The 19,176-nt window shown below is 47.7% G+C and overlaps 1 protein-coding gene across 1 annotated transcript in view; it reads left to right on the top strand.

Annotated features, from left to right (window-relative positions):
- The window catches only part of ARFGAP3 (ADP ribosylation factor GTPase activating protein 3), a 59,607-nt gene that overhangs the window by 27,846 nt on the left and 12,585 nt on the right, over window positions 1–19,176 (top strand). The window contains exons 7-12 of the mRNA XM_047786068.1: window positions 2,099–2,158; window positions 3,957–4,003; window positions 4,501–4,643; window positions 9,612–9,740; window positions 10,561–10,683; window positions 15,027–15,158. Of these exons, the coding sequence (XP_047642024.1) occupies window positions 2,099–2,158; window positions 3,957–4,003; window positions 4,501–4,643; window positions 9,612–9,740; window positions 10,561–10,683; window positions 15,027–15,158 (634 nt within the window). The remainder of the gene's footprint in view (window positions 1–2,098; window positions 2,159–3,956; window positions 4,004–4,500; window positions 4,644–9,611; window positions 9,741–10,560; window positions 10,684–15,026; window positions 15,159–19,176) is intronic.

Below are 19,176 nucleotides of genomic sequence, written 5' to 3' on the forward strand. Positions count from 1 at the left end.
TTCAAGGTTACCTGCCATGGGAGGTCTAGCACCCTGTGAAATTCACATGTTTCCGTCTGTTTTACTAACAGAAAACTAAAGTAACTAAATGCAGAACTAGATATTTTTCTTGCGAATCAATTAGAATCTGCAATCTTAGCTGAAGAATTTCTCCTGAAAGATTTTATTGTTGAGAATGTCTCCTCCCTTTGCACCTGCAGCAACACTTTCCTCTCTCTTCTCCATCTAGAAGTTTTCTTAAGCAGTAGCTAGTCAGGGAAGCTTGTCCTCTCAGGGCTGAACCCGGCATTTCATTTGTTAGTATCCAGTGACAAGGTACAGTCTTGAATAAATTTAAGGATCATGTACAATGAAAAGAGAAGAAAAGAATTTTAGCCATTAGGATATAGGGCCTGCGACACCCTGCTTCTGTGTTCTTACTGCTGTCTCTCCAGTGTCCTGGGGGCTGCTGGCCCATAGTAGGTCATCAGTGAGTTCTTTTTCTACACATAGTCATTGTTCTCACTCATCCTGCTTTGCCTGTTTAAATGCCTTACCTACGAGTTCCCGTTGTGGCGCAGTGGTTAACGAATCCGACTAGGAACCATGAGGTTGCGGGTTCCATCCCTGGCCTTGCTCAGCGGGTTAAAGATCCGGCGTTGCCATGAGCTGTGGTGTAGGTTGCAGACGCGGCTCGGATCCCGCGTTGCTGTGGCTGTGGCGTAGGCCGGTGGCCACAGCTCCGATCAGACCCCTAGCCTGGGAACCTCCATATGCCGCAGAAGCGGCCCAAGAAAAGACAGAGAAAAAAAAATGCCTTACCTAGAGATTTCCTTTGAAAATATTTATAAAAACAAAATACTTGAGTATCTGCTTAACCACTGATGGGCCGCTGATTGAGATATAATTTACACACCCTAAAATTGAACCTCTTTAAAGTGTACAAAACCCTGGTTTTTAGTACAGTCACAAGGTTGTGCGACTCTCACTGCTGTCTAATTTCAGGATGTTTTCAGCAGCCCAGAGCCCCTCCCATTAGCAGGCACTCGCCATTCTCCGCCTGCCCCCAGCCCCTGGCAACCACGAGTCTGCTGTCTGTCTCTAAGGACCTGCCTATCCTGGACAGTTCGTATCTATGGAATCATAGAGTATGTGGCCTTTCGTAACTGGCTGCTTGTGCTTAGCAGTTTCTTCAAGGTTCATCCATATAGTAGCACGTATCAGCATTTCTTTTCCTGGCCAAATAGTATTCCACGGCATGAATATACTACATTTTGTTTGTCCATATTTTTTTTTTTTGTCTTTTTATGGCCACACCCACTCCATATGGAAGTTCCCAGGCTAGGGGTCTAATCGGAGCTACAGCTGCCAGCCTACGCCACAGCCATAGCAATGCAGGATCCAAGCCACATCTGCCACCTACACCACAGCTCACAGCCACGCCAGATCCTTAACCCACTGAGGGAGGCCAAGGGATCAAACCCACAACCTCGTGGTTCCTAGTTGGATTTGTTTCTGCTGGGCCCCGATGGGAACTCCTAACCAGGATGATTTTTTAGGTCAACCAGAAGATAGGGCAGGCTTATTAGCAACTGAAAATGTAGGTTTCTGTCATTGATATAATTTTGGTGTTAGAATTTCCAAGTGTTGACGTACATTGGGTCTGAAGTCCACATATCTACAGGGTATCTCAGAGCAGTTTCCTTTAAAACATCAGATCGTAAGGTGGACTTCCCACTGACTTCAGCTGGGGAGACCACTAACATTTTTATGCTACAGAGCAACTGGAAACAAAGTACACCTGTTTTAATGGACCTTTACATCAGAACTCTTAAAGTGATAAAATAGAATATCAAGCTGAAAAGAGACGATAATCAGGAGTTCCCTGGGGGCCTAGTAGTGGAGGATGTGGCATTGTCCCTGCTGTGGCATGGGTTTGATCCCTGGCCCCGGGAACTTCCGCATGCCATGGGTATGGCCAAAAAAAAAAAAAAAGAAAAGAAAACAGTCATTGACAGAATTGGCTGAAATAAGTCGTACTGAGCAAGTCGAGCGTGTTATATATTCAAGCACATTTGAGTATATTATCTTCATGAATACCGATATTTTTAACTTTCAGGAGGAGCAGAACAAGGACCAAGCGTGGAAGGTCTTAATGTGCCCACTAAGGCTGCTCTAGGTGAGCTGCGTTAACCCTGCATTCGGACTTGGAGGGTGAGAGGAATTGAGAAGAAGATGAATCCCGGCTTTACATTCTGCCTCGACCTTAGAGAGTGATATGGTATCACGACTACTCATCTACCACTGCGATTTATCTACAGCAAAAACCGCTGTCCTGCTGCCACCTGTGATGACGCCTGGGGCACGCAGCAGCCCGTGTCCCCGGCGAAGGTGGCTCTTGGTGTTCTGCTGGTTTACGTCGCAGCCTAAGCAGAGGCCAGGGCAGCCTTGTCATCCCCCGTTACTCGCAAACTCAGCATTTTCCTCTCTTTCTGATCTTATTACGGGTGAACTTCCTCTCTCATTTTTCACTCTCAGGGAATTATAATCTGAAATTAGTGCACCTTACACTGCATTAATTGCAAAGCAGCTGCTTTGGTGAAAGATAACTAAACTGTGAGACACGTTCCAGGCAGTTTCATCACGTGTTAATACACGTGGAGGAGGTCGGGAGCAAATTATGCGAGTCCTGCAATACAAATCCGAAAGAACGTGACGAAAAGGCAGATTTTCACGGCTGTCTTTTTTCTCCTCTTGACGTGATGTTATTCTCTCTAGGACTGAAAATGTTCGTCTTTGTTGTTTGTAGTTTTATGCTATCTTTTCCTATTAAAGCGCAGTCTCATCTTTGCACGAATAAAAGAATACAGTCTTACTGGGTTTCTTAAACATCATTTTAGAAACAGAATATGTAATCCAAGATTAAAATTTACCCAGAAAATGATTTTTAAGAAAGTACCTAAGAGCATCGTATGTTTTTGCGCAATTTAGAAAGCGATGCTATCAACATAAGAGAATGCCGTGTATTTCTTATCCATGGATATGATAAAATCTGTACATAAGTCCAGATGGAAAAGCGCATCGCTGCTTTAGTTGTATCCATAAAGCCTGGCTAACTTCGTAGTTTAGAATAATTTTGGGAGTTCCCGTCGTGGCGCAGTGGTTAATGAATCCAACTAGAAACCATGAGGTTGCGGGTTCGGTCCCTGCCCTTGCTTGGTGGGTTAAGGATCCGGTGTTGCCGAGAGCTGTGGTGTAGGTCGCAGACGCGGCTCGGATCCTGCGTTGCTGTGGCTCTGGTGTAGGCCGGTGGCTGTGGCTCCGATTGGACCCCTAGCCTGGGAACCTCCGTATGCCGCGGGAGCGGCCCAAAGAAATAGCAAAAAGACCAGAAAAAAAAAAAGAAAGAAAGAAAAAAGAAATGCTCCTGAAGGAAGTGATAAATGCATCAAGCTCATTTCTCTTCACATGGCATCCAAAAAAATATGTACTCTCTGAGTTTGGGCTCCATTTTAATGAAGCTCTGTTAATCAAAAAAAAAAAAAAAGCGCTCAGAGTTCCTGTTATGGCACAGTGGAAACGAATCCAACTAAGAACCACAAGGTCATAGGTTCGATTCCTGGCCTTGTTCAGTGGGTTAAGGATCCGGTGCTGCTGTGAGCTGTGGTGTAGGTCACAGATGAGGCTCTGATCTGATATGGTTGTGGCTGTGGCTTAGGCTGGCAGCTGTAGCTCTGATTCAACCCCTAGCCTGGGAACCTCCATATGCCGCAGGTGCAGCCCTAAAAAGCAAAAAAACAAAACAAAACAAAACAAAACCACTCATATACTTGATTCTTCTTGACAGCAAACTAATGTGGAAAAAGTTATAGCCTCTTAATAATTACAGTATCTTAGAATGTTTTTAAGAAACACTAAAAAATAGAAAAATTATGTATTTCCATTGGTCTGACTTTCCACTTTCTATTTTTTGGCAGAGGTTTCCTCCATCATAAAAAAGAAACCAAATCAGGGCAGACGAGGAGTAAGTATTCTGTGTAAGGTCTCTGGTGGTCCCGCTCTGAGATGGGTTATGCTCTCAAGAAAACCACTGCTGTCATTTCGCTGGTCTTTATCTCGAGCCATATCACAGTCAATGTGGCTTTGGTTAAGTGTATTTTGGCCAGTATGGTGAATGTCAGGCTGCTGAAGATTTTCTAGAATGCGTGTTTAACGTTTCTTATTCCAGGGCTGGAGGGCGGTCACGGGGCAGGGGGGCGTTCAGAGGTCGGGATTCCTGGCAGAGCCCCTCTGGAGGCAGGCGCGGCGTCTGAGCCCCACTCGTCACTTGCTGGCCGTGTGGTCTCGGTTGAGTCCCTCAACTGGCAGGAGCCTCAGGTCTGCCCCTGTCACCAGGGCTGGTGACGACCCCCACCTCACCGAGTCGTGAGGTCAGGGTCCTTACCCCCCATACGTGTTAGCTGTTCGCAGACAGCTCCAGACAGTCAGGGGTAGAATGCAATCTTATACTGTGTCTTCCAGCTTGGGGCCAAAAAAGGAAGTCTGGGAGCCCAGAAACTGGCGAATACGAGCTTTAATGAAATTGAAAAACAAGCCCAAGCTGTAGATAAGATGAAGGAACAGGAAGACCTTCTGGCCAGGACGGCTTCTAAGGAGGAATCGATGTAAGTGTGATTGTGTCACTCACGCGTCCTCGTGGCTAAACCTGTCCAAGAAGCAGCTCTGAGCCCAGCTTTCCAAGTGCCATTTCTCTTTCCATGTGCGTGCGAGGAGGCTAATGCAGAGTTTAGGTTTGCGAAAACTTAATACCCATCTAGGGCCGTGTAGGTTGGAAGGCGAGAGGGGTGGGGAGGGAGGGCAGCTGCCGTTTCCGGTGGCAGTTGTACAGGCAGGCCTGGGAGGGGGGGACACGAGAAGGGAGACGGAGATGTGTCTGCAGGTACTTACGCAGGAGAGCTGCTCAGCATCTTTCGTCACCAGGGAAAGGCAAGTCCGAGCCACAGCGAGATGCCCCTCACTCACGGGGAGACAGACAGCAACAGGTGTGGGCGAGAAAGTAGAGAAGCTGGTGCCTCGTGCTGCGCCGGTGACAGTGTGCCCAGCAGCAGTCCCACTCCGAAGAATATACGCAGAGAAATCGACATATGTGCCCACGCATCCGCACCAAAACTTGTACATGTGTTCACAGCAGCCTTAATCCCCGTAGCCCCAAAGTAGAAACAACCCATGTGTCCGTCAACTAGTGAATGGACAAACAAAATATGTGTCTTCGTATAATGGAATATTATTTGTCCGTGAAAAGGACTCAGGCACTGATACATGCTACGGCCACTGATAAATCTTGAAAAGTTTATGCTAAGAAAGAAGCTGGGAGTTCCCTTGTGGTGCAATAGGTTAAGGATCTAGCTTTGTCACCGTGGCAGCTCAGCTTGCTGCTGTGGTGTGGGTTCAATCCCTGGCCTGGAAATTGCTACATGCCGCAGGTGCAGCCAAAAAAAAAAAAAAAAACCGAAAAGAATAATGAAATTAAAAAAAAAGAAAGAAGTGGATCCCAAAAGACCACATACTGTATAATTCCTTAGATATGGCATGTCCAAATTAAGCAAATCCAGCAACAGAAAGCAGATTGGTGGCTGTCAGGGGCTGGGGACGGGGGCGGGGAGAGGGTAATGAGGCGTCACGAGTAATGGGTTTCACTGGGGGGTGATGAAAAGTTCTGGAATTAGTGGAGATGTTCAGCAGACCTCAAGAGTATACTAAACACCACCGAATCGTGTACTTCAAAAGGGTGAGTTTTGTGGCATGTAAGTTATATCTCGGTAATGAAAAATGTGTTTATCCTGGGAAGCCCCCGTGGCGACTGAATTCCAACTCTTGCACAGAAGGCTGTGGGTCGGGTGATACCTTCAGAGGTTTTGAGCCTGGATCTTGGAGGGTCTCCGAGTTGGACTCGGCACAGAGGAGGCGGAGCAAAAAGAGCCTTCGAGTGAAGCAGAGGGCGCCCGACGTTTGTACGGGGTTCCGCCTGGGCTGGAGACGTGAGAATAGTGACGTGGGCCACCCTGGAGTCAGGCCCGTGGGTTTAGGTCACGCGGAGAGGAGCGCCGTGCGGGAGGGTGTTCTGGAAAGTGCGTTTGGTAGCTGCGTCCCGGCCAGACGAGGGACGTATCGTAAGTAGATACTTAAGGCTCTTGAGAGGTTTTCATTTGTGTTGACAACAGAAGGGACACACGGCTGCCTGGAAAGTGCCCGTGACTGGGCATAAGAGCGAAGAAAGGAGGGCGACTGGGAGTCTGACTTCGTGTGTGTGTTTACTGTATTTATCTGGTGTTTTCTCTTATCTTCATGTGTATCTGCTTTAGCTTGAGTTCATGACTACAGGCTGCATCATGAAGAAAATAATAGTCCTTGATGAGGTTGTTTTGAGGATTCGTTTAGTTCATGCTCATCAACATGCATTAAGCAGTGCCTGGCGCACAATTGGTGCGCAGTCCGTGTGGCTTCTTACTATTTGTGCTAACAGTGTGCCAAGCGGACTCTGATTTCGCCAGATGATACGAAATTGCTTCTTGTTTCTTGTTGTCATTCAACTCGCAGGACGTAGGGGGCAGCACTAAACTGAGTTTAGGTTAAATGTGACCGGAATGCTCTGTAAAATTGACGGGGCGGTCACAGAGTTCACCTTGATCTCTCTGGCTGTGCTAGGTCTTTTGACGCTGGGAAAGGGGATGGTTAAATCTGAGTGTGTCTGAGAACGGGCTCTGCCAGACGGCTCCTGCATGAGGTTTGACCGTGCAGAGCCCCTGCCTGCTCAGAACAAAGATCCAGAAAGCCAGAGCCCCCTCCCTGCAGCTCAGGTGGATGGGAACTAGTCTGTTCACATTAGAAACCACACCAGCCGTCGCTTGTGTCTTTCGTTAGGACTGCTCAGTGCAGCATAAAAGCAAAGGTGCAGATCGCGGGGGGTGTTTATGGACTGTGAACCTGAGCCCAATTCGACCCCTTTCGCGGGCTGGTTCAGAACAGCTGCACCACCTCCCTAGTCGCCGCTCAGACGCATCACAGCTCAGCATCTCCACCCAGGGCTCTGCCAGCCGTGGGAAAGTGCCCGGGCCTGCTTCTTTCCTCTTGGGCAAGGTCGCTGTTGAAGCGGCTGCGAAGAAAGTTACTTCAGCTCGGTCACCTGTCAGGAGCAGCACTGCTTCTTCACCTGTCGGAGCAGCACTGCTTCTGTGTCACCTGGAGGTAAAACTAAACTCTTCGTGCAGCAGCCTTACCCTCACCGGGTGGCAGCTCACGGGTCTGCACGCAGTTGGGCCGGAAGCGTGAGAACAGGCAGAGCTTGACCTGAGCGTCCGGCCAGCCCTCCCCTGAGCCTGGTTCTGGGAAGGGCTCCTGCGGGTCTGAGAAGCTCGCAGTTCTGGAATCTTCATTCTCTTGGTGTGTCTCTTGGTGTTCATTCATGCTTTGGACGAGGGTTAGACCCAGCCGCACGTCAGATGCCCCAAGAAGGAAGATGCTCCCTCTCATGTCTTTCTCACTCCCAGCCCTTCCTCTCCAGAAGACTCTGTGCCCACAGTGACACAGATCTCTAGGTACCCAGATCTGATGTTGTCCTCCAAAAACTATACCTGAAAGAGTGTTGCTTATCTTCTGAGCAATGGAGTGAGTATGTTGCCATTACCCAATCCATAGGAATAACAGTAAAGAAAACAAGCTGCCAGATCAAAGTAGAAATCCTGCATCACCATTAAGGAAGGAAACAGCCAAAGCAAGCGTATCTTTCCCTAGTAAGAAATTCTGTTGTCCTTCCCTCATGGACTTTAGATAGTGTCGTTCTTACAAGGACTCGTGCCATTTTATGCAGTGGCTGATAGCCTAGAAATCCTGATAAGATAGGATGTCATTTTTCAGGGTCTTGAAATTTTGTTGCTTTCTTACTAATATGATAAATCGCTTGTGTTGTTGCTAATATAGGCCTGGTTTTCTTTATAAAAAAATTCAGTGTTTGTAGTGTTTTTAGAAATCTGAGAGTGAGGGGCAGTGTTTTGTGCATCCTCCCCCTCCCCCAAGGTGCAGTATTTGTCACAGATATCTGAAAGGTAGATGCTGCGTGGCTGAATGACGGTACAGAAGAAGGTGTTGGCTGAGGAATGGCTCCTCCATTGTAAATGAGCCTGATCACAGGAAGAGATCCCATGGGAAATAATCCTGTAACCTGAAGAATCCTTTTGCAATGAAGTAATCCCTTCTTAATTTATCTACATATGCGTTTTAAAGTTAAATCTACGTATGTGCTTTACCTCAAACCGAAGCAAACCAATGAGACTAACTTTGAATTTTTGACATGAAATGTGAAAGTACTCAGTCAAATATTAGTCCAAGTAGGAAATGCTGCTTCTATTATCCCATAGAGAAATAATTTTAGGGTACATTATGACATATTAAGTGGTATTGATTTCAGAGGGACAGCCGTGAGTGACGGCTGGAAGCGAGGTCTTAATTCTCTGCTCAGGAATTGAATTGAACCTGGGCAGCCTGGATGAAAACCAGGCACCTTCGTCACCAGGCCAGCTAGAGGCTGAAAGCAGAATGGCCCTGATTCGTGGCCCCTGTTGAAAGCACGAATGTTTCACGGAGGCAGAGGCTGAGCACAGGTATAGAGAGCACGGTGAGAAACGCAGTGCCCCACGCGGGAGAGCACAGAGCGCGGAGACGCCGTCCGTTTGTCTCGGGCGGAGGTAAGGCAGCGACCCACGGCCGAAGGCCTGCGGGTGCAGGCGTCCCCCCGCACGAGCAGAGCAGCGCCCCGGAGAGGTGACCTAGACCACATGTGGGGGACAGGTCTTCCGGTCTTTGTCTTCCTTGGGCCAATGATCTTGTTTTATCTTTGGCACCTGACCAGACCCAGGACCCTCTCCCGTCTGCGTGCGCGTCTTTTGGCCCAGATGGGTTCCCGAGCAGAGCGTGGCGGGAAGCTCATCCAGACCTATTATGGCCTGGCACCACCCCCCCTTTCTGACCCAGAGGGGTGTCTCTTTGCGTGTGTAGTTGGGGTCTCCCTGACCCGGAGGATGGGGAGCACGGGACTCTCTGTTCTTCTGTCCACGCGGGGCTCAGCCGCCTTGGGCCCGTCGTTACCGTGGTCTGGCGGGTTCACAGACGACGAGCACCAGTTATTTGCCTCGTGCCTGGTGTTATTTCTGGCCTGAAGCAGAGCTAGGGGGCTGCTTGTAAATGTTTGTCCCGGCGCCCACCTCTCTCCCGGTTCGGGAAGCGTAAATAAGAGGACAGTTGTACCTGCCTCCTGCCTCAAGGAGCGTAAATAAGAGGCTCTGGCAAATGTTACCCTAGAGCCCATCTACCTCCTGCCTCAGTATAAATTATTATTACATGATAATAAGCAGTGTAACTTCATCAGCCACCAAAAACTAGCTATGAACTCATTCACATTTTCTTGAGCATCTACTCAAAACAGACCTTTACAAAATATGCCAGCCTGCCTTCATAATTGTTAATTTTGGAAAGAAGCGTAAAGCTAAAAGTACGAGCGACGTGTTTAATGTTCTTGTTTTTTTAATTTAAGAACACAGCATTAAGCTAAATTAAGGAGCATTTGGTTTTTCTGGCAGTGTTTCATCGTTACGATTAGCCTATAAGGATCTTGAAATTCAGATGAAGAAAGAGGAAAAGATGAACATGAGTGGCCAAAAAAAGGTGGAAGCAGAGAGACTTGGCATGGGATTTGGAAACTGCAGAAGGTGTGTGAGACTCTGCTTTCCTGGATTTCACAATTTAAACTAGTTTGCTGGTCATGCATGGGCTTTCTTGTTAATTTCAACTTCAGAAATATTTTTTCATCGCTCAGTTTCTTCAGTTGTTTCTCTTTACAGTCGGCCCTCAGCCCCCAACTCTCTGTACCCACAGGTTTTGCATTTGCAGATTCAACCAACTGTGGAACAAAAATATTTTTGGGGGGGGGTGTGTCCAGGAGAGAATTGCAGAAAGTCCCAAAAAGCAAAACCTGAATTTACTGCACATACCACACTTACGGCAACTATTTACATAGTATTTATCTTGTGTTTGCAATTATTTACACAGTATTTACATTGTATTAGGGGTTACTGGTAAGCTACAGATGATATAAAGTACAAAGGAGTAACGTGGATTTTTGTGTCTGCTGGGGTCCTGAAACCAAATCCCCGTCAGATAAAGAGGGACAGATACGAGGGACAGCTGTGTTCACTGTCGCATGAAAAATTCCAAATTTGACTCTTAGATAAAAGGAAATAGGTCTGACTTGTCATTAAGTCACAAGTATAACTGATACGTGTGACTATATTTTGTATAATTCGTTACAATCTAATTGATTACCTTAATTATCCACTAAGGTCCAGTATTTTTCAGTGCTTATACCAAAAAAAAGTAGTTTTTTAAAATTTTTTATTTCTCATGTTTTTAGCCCCACTAATAAGTACCTTTTTGTTGCGAGTATAGACAAAAACTTTCACTCTTTGGTGACTATAAGTGTCTTCGTGAACTAATGTCATTCTTTTCCATTTGACTGCCTGTTTTCTCAAGTGGCATTTCCCATTCGGTGACTTCCGACATGCAGACCATTGAACAGGAAACGCCAGTGGTGGCAAAACCAAGAAAAAAGTACAGTGACGACAGTGACGACTCATATTTTACTTCCACCTCAAGGTAATGTGTTCAGAGGCCTCCTGAAAGTGTTGTTTTGGAAAAGCGGTGATGGGCATGGGCTTGTTCGTCTGCCTACATTGGGAACAAACACAGATCCGTTGACTTCACTGTTAAAAGCTTTGGCTGGAGTCAAGGATATCCTTTGGGGAAAAAATGGGGAGACATTCTTTAGTGGACAGTGTTTGCTAATATTAAAATGTTTGATAAGAAAATCACCAGCCAAGAGTGAACATAAAAGTGTGAAATTGGAGAAATATGCACCATCCGCAGGCGTGGGTTGAGTTGTCTCGTCTCATTCCAGCAGTTGGCATATTTCACAGCTGTGCCTTCAGGAGATTCTCTTGTTTCAGGATACCGGCCTCCGGAGTCTCCCCTTAGCAGGACAGACTATTAAATAATAATGCTGCTAAATGTTACTGAACCACTTGCTGAGTGTGTGTGCCTATTTATTAATGAAACACACCGTTGCCCCCTGAGGGGCTCCCATGGCTGACACCTAGTCCCTGTCCTTCTGCGTTCACCGTCCAGTAGGGACAAGCGGCCTAACCTCAGCAGGAAGCTGACCTTGGAGAGGCCGTGGTTCAGGTTCAGGCTGCCAGCAGGGGCTGGAGAACAAGCTTAAACTTGAATCGACTCACCCCGTGCCCTTCCTCCAAGAACCTGACAGGCACCTGCTCAATAGGCCCCAACTGAGCCCCGGCTGAGAAGCTTCAGGAGTCCTGTAGGCCACCCACTCCAAAGGCTTAGGCAAAAGACTGGCTCTAAAAAGGCCGTTGTTGCTATGAAACAATTAGTTATGGTTTGAAACCGGGGAGCAGGTGGTGTTTTATACCGACCACACTTTGCTGGCTTCCTGCCAGAGTCCTCGATGCGTTATCGTCACCTGCCGGTTCTTCTGATGGGACATCAGCACCTCTGCTGGTCCTCCTGGTCTGCCTTGGTCATAAACCGTTGGTAGAACAATACTTACTTTGGCAAACAAAGTAGAATAAACATGGACTCCCAGAAAGCAGACACATTCCACGAAGAGCTCGCATTGCTTCCAAATTATTCATTAGCCCATTAGAACTTGAGTATTATGAATTATGAAAGAGTGCTGTTTCTAGTAAAAATAAGATCAACCATATCTTTGGGGGTTTTCTAATTGAGTTCCATTATTTCCAGGATGTAAACAATGTAATTATATACTGAGTACAAAATAAAGGAACTGGAACGATTTGTTCAGCCTTAGAGAGCCAGTGTGGCCTTCAGTGGAAAAGACGGTTGTCCTTGCTGTAAATCAGATATGTGGTATCGAGGTGCTCTCATCAAGGGCTTCTAAGGAGCGTTTTTCAGGGCTGGGTGAAGCCAGAGTGGAAGGGTAAAAATAGAAGTGAAAGGCGTTGAGAACGAGGATCTACAAATCAAAACATGAGAGAGTCAGTAAGAGCCGGTGACCCGGGGCGGCTGATGTGGTTCTAGGGAAGGGCAGGTGCCCACAGTCAGCAGTGGATGCCGTCACCCCATCCCCCCTACCGGCGTCTGGAGGCCTGGCTGGCGTCTGCCTGCCCCCCTCACGGTGTGGGTGCGCAGAGAGCCTCGCTGGGTGAACGTGGGAGGAGCACGCACCCACCCTCGCCACCCCCACCGTAGCACAGAGAAGCCTGCATGACAGGCCCCTGCTCAGCAGCAGGACCCCGGCAGGATGGCTTTCTCCAGCCTTTGGATTTTTGGATGGTCCAGTCACTTAAAAAAAAAAAAAAAGAGTTCCCGTTGTGGCTTAGCGGAAACAAACCTGATTCGTATCCATGAGGACGCAGGTTCAATCCCTGGCCTTGCTCAGTGGGTTAAGGATCCGGCGTTGCTGTGAGCTGTGGTGTAGGTCACAGATGCAGCTCAGATTGGGCATTGCTGTGGCTGTGGTGTAGGCCAGGAGCTGCAGCTCCAATTCGACCCCTAACCTGGGAACGTCCATATGCCACAGATGTGGCCCCAAAAAGACCAAAAAAAACCCCCAAAACTGATGCCCCTCACATGCCAGGATAAGCACTTTGGCTTTTATGAATGAAGAACCTTTCCTTAGAGGGATACTAAACCCGGGAAACTCTGGGTCCCAGTACCTCCAAGTCAGAAGGGCCCAGAATTTCCAGCCACCCCATCCCAGTGCTCGGCCCCCCACCCCAGGGCCCTCGGGGGACCACGCCGCCACCTCACACTCCTCCTCCTCCTCAAGCCGTTCGGTCCTCGGGCAGCTACGAGGACCGCTTGCCTCACGCTTCCACGTCTCCCTGGGTTTCTGAGCTCAGGTCACCAGCCCCACGGGGCAGGGACTGGCCGTCTCCTTGCCCAGCAGAGTGCCAGCCCCTCAGAGGTGCTTATTAAGTGGTTTCAAGATTCTTTATTGAGGAGTTCCCGTCGTGGCGCAGTGGTTAACGAATCTGACTAGGAACCATGAGGTGGCGGGTTCGGTCCCTGCCCTTGCTCAGTGCGTTAACGATCCGGCGTTGCCGTGAGCTGTGGTGTAGGTCGCAGACGCGGCTCGGATCCCACGTTGCTGTGGCTCTGGCGCAGGCCGGTGGCTACAGCTCCGATTCGACCCCTAGCCTGGGAACCTCCATATGCCGCGGGAGCGGCCCAAGAAATAGCAACAACAACAACAAAAAAGACCAAAAAAAAAAAATTCTTTATTGAGTTGGTCTTAGCTCCTTCCCTCGGGCCCTTAGAAATACGCCCCCCAGGCGTTTGAAGATAACTTTCCAGGCCAACAGGTGGGCCACATCTTTCAAGCTTTCATTCTCAGCCGTGACTTCGGTTCCTCTTCGCCATCCTGGTCTCCTCTGAACAGCCACTGGTTGGCTCTGTTCCGCTGAGCAGAGCCCAGGGCTCAGGGCTCATCCGCCGAGAGCCACGGGGAGACCTGGTCAGTCTCCAGCTGAAATCCAGACGTGCTTTGAACACAGCGTGGTGTCCTTCCTGGGCAGAGAAGGCCCGCGTAACCAGATTTGCTCCTAATGACCTCCTTGCCAGAGAAGGCAGAAACCACATTTGGAAATTCTGCTTTTTTCCTGTCATCCATATAAAGTCATACCATCTGCTTCAAACAGCAGGTTTGTCCACCCCTCCTCTTTTTCTGCAAGAAAAAAAGTGTGTATTTACTCTTACCCCCACCTCCGCCCTCCCTCCCCCCATCTGGGTCCTTGGGCTGTTTGTCCTTGCCTGTCCCTGCGGCCCTCTCCTACTCATCTTGAGTCACAGGCCCACCGACTGCCTGGGCTTTCCACCGCTGAGCGACTCCTTCTGCCCTCACCTTGTCCTGTCCTTGCTCTCTGCAGGGAGCCTGGTGACACTCTTGAAAGCCTCTGCGTCCTCTCCCATCATCCTTCTTCTAAGACCTAAGAAGGACCTGCCTCTCTCTTCTGAACATCTTGAACCACCTTTACAAGGAGGGCATGTCTGGCGGGCTCTTTCTGTCCTAAGCTGTCGTGAACTCTGAAACGGCACAGTCACTTTGTATCAAGGCTCTGGCACCCCCACCTCACCCACCGGTTCTCTGTCCTGTTCCAGGCAAACCCTGCTGCTCTTGGTCAAAGATTTTTCTCCCACCACCCAGGACTGAGGGCTGCCATTGGGTTTTGTTCCCTGAACCACACCCTGCTCAGTGATGCTCAGCCAATGAACGTGTAAACCAGCCCAGAGGGCCAGCGTCTCCTCTGAGATGCTTACAACGAAGTTCACTTCAAGCTCTAGACTGAAAGAGCCTCAGCAGGATGGTCCAGTGGTCCGCACTCAAGGCTCTGCGCCCGACAGGAAGGGGCTGATTAGCATCGTTTACACTAAGCAGTAGTTACAGGGAGGAGAGATGCCTGATACGATGGCTGACCTGGCAGGATTGCCAACAAGGAGCTGATTAGGCTGGGGTCAGGTCTGCAGGCCCCAGTGCTCTATGTGTGACTGGCTCACCTATAGGGGAGTCGCACAAAGATGCCGTGTGGTAAATACCGCCCCTAAATCGTAGGGCTTAACACAGCGATGGTTTATTTCTTGCTCCCTGAGGTCAGCTGAGGGTACAGGTGATTGACCAGGCTGCCTGTCCTTCTGGGGGCACCTTGGTTGTCGAGATGGACGGTGGTTTCACCTGCCTGGGGCTGTAGCACCTGGAAAACCTGGCCTCTTCCACGCAGAAGGGACGGGGCACCTGAAAGGCCTTAGAAATGACTTGCCTTGTGTCTGTTTCCACTGCCCTGGCCAGATCACAGGACTGCTGCCCACTTCAAGGGGGCAGGGACGTGCAGTCCCCACGTGCGGGATGTAGGCGGACTTCGGGAAGGTCCTCCATAGTCCCTGCGGGGCTGTCTCTCCTACAGGTACTTCGACGAGCCGATGGAATTAAGGAGCAGTTCTTTTTCCAGCTGGGACGACAGTTCCGATTCCTACTGGAAAAAAGAGACCATCAAAGACATTGACCCGACCCTGAAAACCACAGGCTACACCGACAGGTATGAACACCGGGGCGGTGCGGGTGTAAGCAGTCCGTGCAGCTCTCGGGGGAGTTTCTCTAAGACGCGTAAGTGATTTTGTTCTGCTGTTTCAAGCAGGTTCTCTGTGTCCTGGTCTCTTCTCTGCCCTTAGGGTGGCTTTCCCAGAATGTCCCGTAACTGGAGTCATGCAGGGACTGGCCTTGTTAGGTGGGCTTCTTTGACTCTTCGTGTTGCTGTTCCCCCCTCTTTATGGTTGAATCCGTTTATCCGTTTACTTGCCAAAGCGCTGTCTCCAGTGTTTGGTGATTCTGAATGAAGGACTGTATACCGTATTGCCCAGACCGGGGGGCGTGACTAATGTGTTAGGACAGCAGGTGTAACCGGGTTTGTCCTAGGAAACCGGAATACACCGTCGCCCTCCTCGTGCCCCCTGTGTAAAGTGGAGCCGTGTCGTATGTGTGTTACAGACGTGTTCAGAATTTACTCATTGATCCATGAAACTGGAGAGTGAAGTCACAGGCCTATTTTTATTATTTTTATTTATTCATTTTGTTTTTATGGCTACAGCCATAACATATGGAAGTTCCCAGCCAGGGACTGAATCTGGGCTGCAGCTGTGACCCATGCCACAGCTATAGCAATGCCGGATTCTTAATCCACGGTGCTGGCCTGGGGCTGGAACCTGCCCCTCCACAGACACCCGAGCCGATGCAGTCGGATTCTTAACCCACTGCCCTACGTCAGGAATGCCAAATGGGCCTGTTTTAAATAGGAAACTTCCTTCAAATGTTACGTGGTTTGGTTATTTATTCATTTTTAAAAATTAGACTCTCAGGCTTTTTAAAGGAGCCCGAAACCCTTTCTAGCAAAATGGCAAATGCATCCATTATAAATGAGAGATGCATTTGCCTTACCTCAAATTAGTTTCACCTGTTTGGGCTGTTTTTGTTTGTTTGTTTTTTTGTGCCAAGAACACAGGAGGTCCCCTCTCGTCCCATGGTGCACGTGTAAGCTACGGTCACAGTGCCGTGTGTTAGAGCCGCAGGAGCCCTCGCTTGTCTTCTCTTTATTGATGGGTTCCTTTGCTGTGCAAAAAGCTCCTAAGTTTGATTAGGTCCCATTTGTTTCGTTTTGCTCTTATTTCCTTTACCTTGGAAGACTGCCCGAAGAAAGCATCGCTACGATTTATGTCCAAGAATGTTTTGCCTGCATTCTTTTGCAGGAGTTTTATGGTGTCGTGTCTTTGGGGCTTTTGTTTTGTTTTGGTTTGGTTTTTTTTTGGGGGGGGGTGTTGCGCTGTACCCGTGGCATGTGGAAATCCCTGAGCCAGGGTGTCATGTCGTACATTTAAGTCTTTAAGGCATTTTGAGTGTATTTTTGTGTATGGTATGAGAGAGTGTTCTAACTTCATTGATTTACATGCAGCTGTCCAGCTTTCCCAACACCACCGGCTTAAGAGACCATCTTTTCTCCATTGTGTATTCTTGCCTCCTTTGTCCAAAATTGATTGCGTTTTAAAATATCCTTTGATTTTTTTTTTCTTTTGTTTTGTCTTTGACCCACTGGTTGCTCAGGAGCGTACTGCTTAATTTCCACCTATTTGTGAATTTTCCCCTTGTCCTCCTGTTACTGATTTCTACTTTTGTGCTCTTGTGGTTGGAAAAGATAACTTAATATGGTTTCAGCCTTCTTAAATGTAAGACCTATCATGTGACTCCGATTGCTTGTGACCTAGCGTATGGTTTGTCTGGGAGAATGTCCCGTGTGTGCCGAAGAATGTGTATTCCGCTGCTGTCGGATGGAATGTCCTGACTCTGTCTGTCGGTCCATTTGGTTCAAGTCCAGTTTTCCGTATTGATTTCCCGTCTGGACGATCTGTCCATTTTTGAAAGTGGGGTATAAAGTTCCCTATTGTTACTGCCGTGCTGTTTGTTTCTCCCTTCAGATCTGTTCATATTTGCTTCTTATATTTAGGTGTTCCTGTCTTGGTTGCATAAATATTTACAGTTGTTACATCCTCTTGATGAATTGACCCCTCAATCATTTTATAATGACCTTTGTCTCGTGTTACAGTTTGCGACCTAAAGTCTGTTTTGTCCAAGTGTGGCTGTCCCTGCTCTCTTTTGGGTTCCCTTTACATGGAATGTCTTTTTCCATTTCCTCACTTGCAGCCTATGTATGTCCAAAAGCCGAAGTGAGACTCTTATAGGCAGCATAGAGTTAAATTTTGGTCTGGTTTGGTTTGGTTTGTTTTTGTTTTTTTTTTTAATGATCGCACCCATGACATGTCGCCGTTCCCAGGCTGGGAATTGAATCTGAGCCCCAGCTGCAACCTGTGCCACTCCTGTGGTAGTGCTGGATCCTTCAACCCACTGTGCCACCAGGCCGGGGATCAAATCCACACCTCTGCAGTGATTTGAGCTGCTGCAGTCAGATTCTTAACCCACTGCACCATGGCAGGAACTCCAGGTTTTGCTTTCTTTTTAGTCTATCCAGACACGCTGTGTCTCTTGATTGGGGAATTTAATCCATTTACATTTAAAGTAATTGTTGATAGGTAAGGATGTACGATTGCCATCTCATTCATTGTTTTCTGGCCGTGTTGTAGTTCTTCTATTCTTTCTTCCTCTCTTGCTGTCTTCCTTTGTGATTCAAGGATTGTCCATAGTGGTATGTTTTGATTTTATTCTCTTTTTGCTTTGTGATTATTGTGAGGCTTTGTGGTCGTCAGAGGTTCGCATAAAATGTCTTATAGTTTTACAGTCTATTTTTTTTAAGCCAATAACAGCTTAACTTAGATTGCACACAAAAGCTCTATTACTGTCCTCCTGCATGCTCTGTTTTTGATGTCATAATGTACATTTTTGTATTGCATATCCACTAATTAATTATCGTAGCGAGAATTATTCTCACCACCTTTGTCTTTTAACCTTTGTGCTAGAATTGAGTGATTCACACGCCACTATTACAGTATGAGAGTATTATGAATTTGACTGTCTCCTTAACCTTTCCCAGTGAGTTTTATGTTTTGCTTTTGTTTTTCCAGCACTTGAATGCATCATCCCACTAACTTCTGGCTTGCAGTTTCTTCTGAGGAAGCTTCTGATATAGCCTTATAGGGCTTCCATTTTATGAATGAGTTTCCTCCTCTTGCTACTGTCAGAATTTTCTCTTTGCCTTTGACAGTTTGACAGTTTTAGTGTATGTGTCTTGGTGAAGACCTCTGTGGGTTGAATCTGTTCAGAGGTCTATGAGCTTCATGGTGCCTGGGTGTCCAGTCTCTCTCCGGATTTGGCAACTATTTAGCTATCATTTCTTTAAATAAGCCTTTTGCCCCTTGCTTCCTCTCTTCTCCTTCTGGGCCTCCCAGAATGCACGGATTGTTTTCTTAATAGTGTCCCATATTTCCCAGATACTTCTTTACTCTTTTTCTTTTTTTCTCCTCTGACTACAAAATTTCATTTTTTTTTTCTCTTTTTATGGCCACACCTGTGGCATATGGAAGCTCCTGGGATAGGAGTCGAATTGGAGCTGGAGCTGCAGGCCGTTGCCATAACCATGGCAACACCAGATCCAAGCCACATTTGTGACCTACACCGCAGCTTGCAGCAATGCCGGATCCATAACCCCCTGAGTGAGGCCAGGGATTAAACCTGCACCCTCATAAATGCTGTGTGTTGGGTTCTTAACCTGCTGAGCCACAATGGGAACTCCCTGACTGCATAATTTCAAATGACTTGTCTTCAAGTTCATAGATTCTTTTTCTGCTTAAGTCTGTTGTTGATGTGTTCTATTGTATCTTTTTGTTTCTTCATTGTATTCTTTGGCTCTAGAGTTTCTGTTTGGTTCTTTTCTATAATTTCTATCTCTCTGTTGAACTTCTCATTTTATATGTGTATTATTTTCCTGATTTTTTTGGCCACTCCCATAGCATGTGGAAGTTCCCAGGCCAGGGATCAAACCTTTGCCACAGCAGTGACCCAAGCCACTGCAGTGGCAACACCAGATCCTTAACCCACTGAGCCACAAGGGAACT

Source organism: Phacochoerus africanus, chromosome 7 (assembly GCF_016906955.1).
Source record: "Phacochoerus africanus isolate WHEZ1 chromosome 7, ROS_Pafr_v1, whole genome shotgun sequence".
Taxonomy (NCBI): Eukaryota; Metazoa; Chordata; class Mammalia; order Artiodactyla; family Suidae; genus Phacochoerus; species Phacochoerus africanus.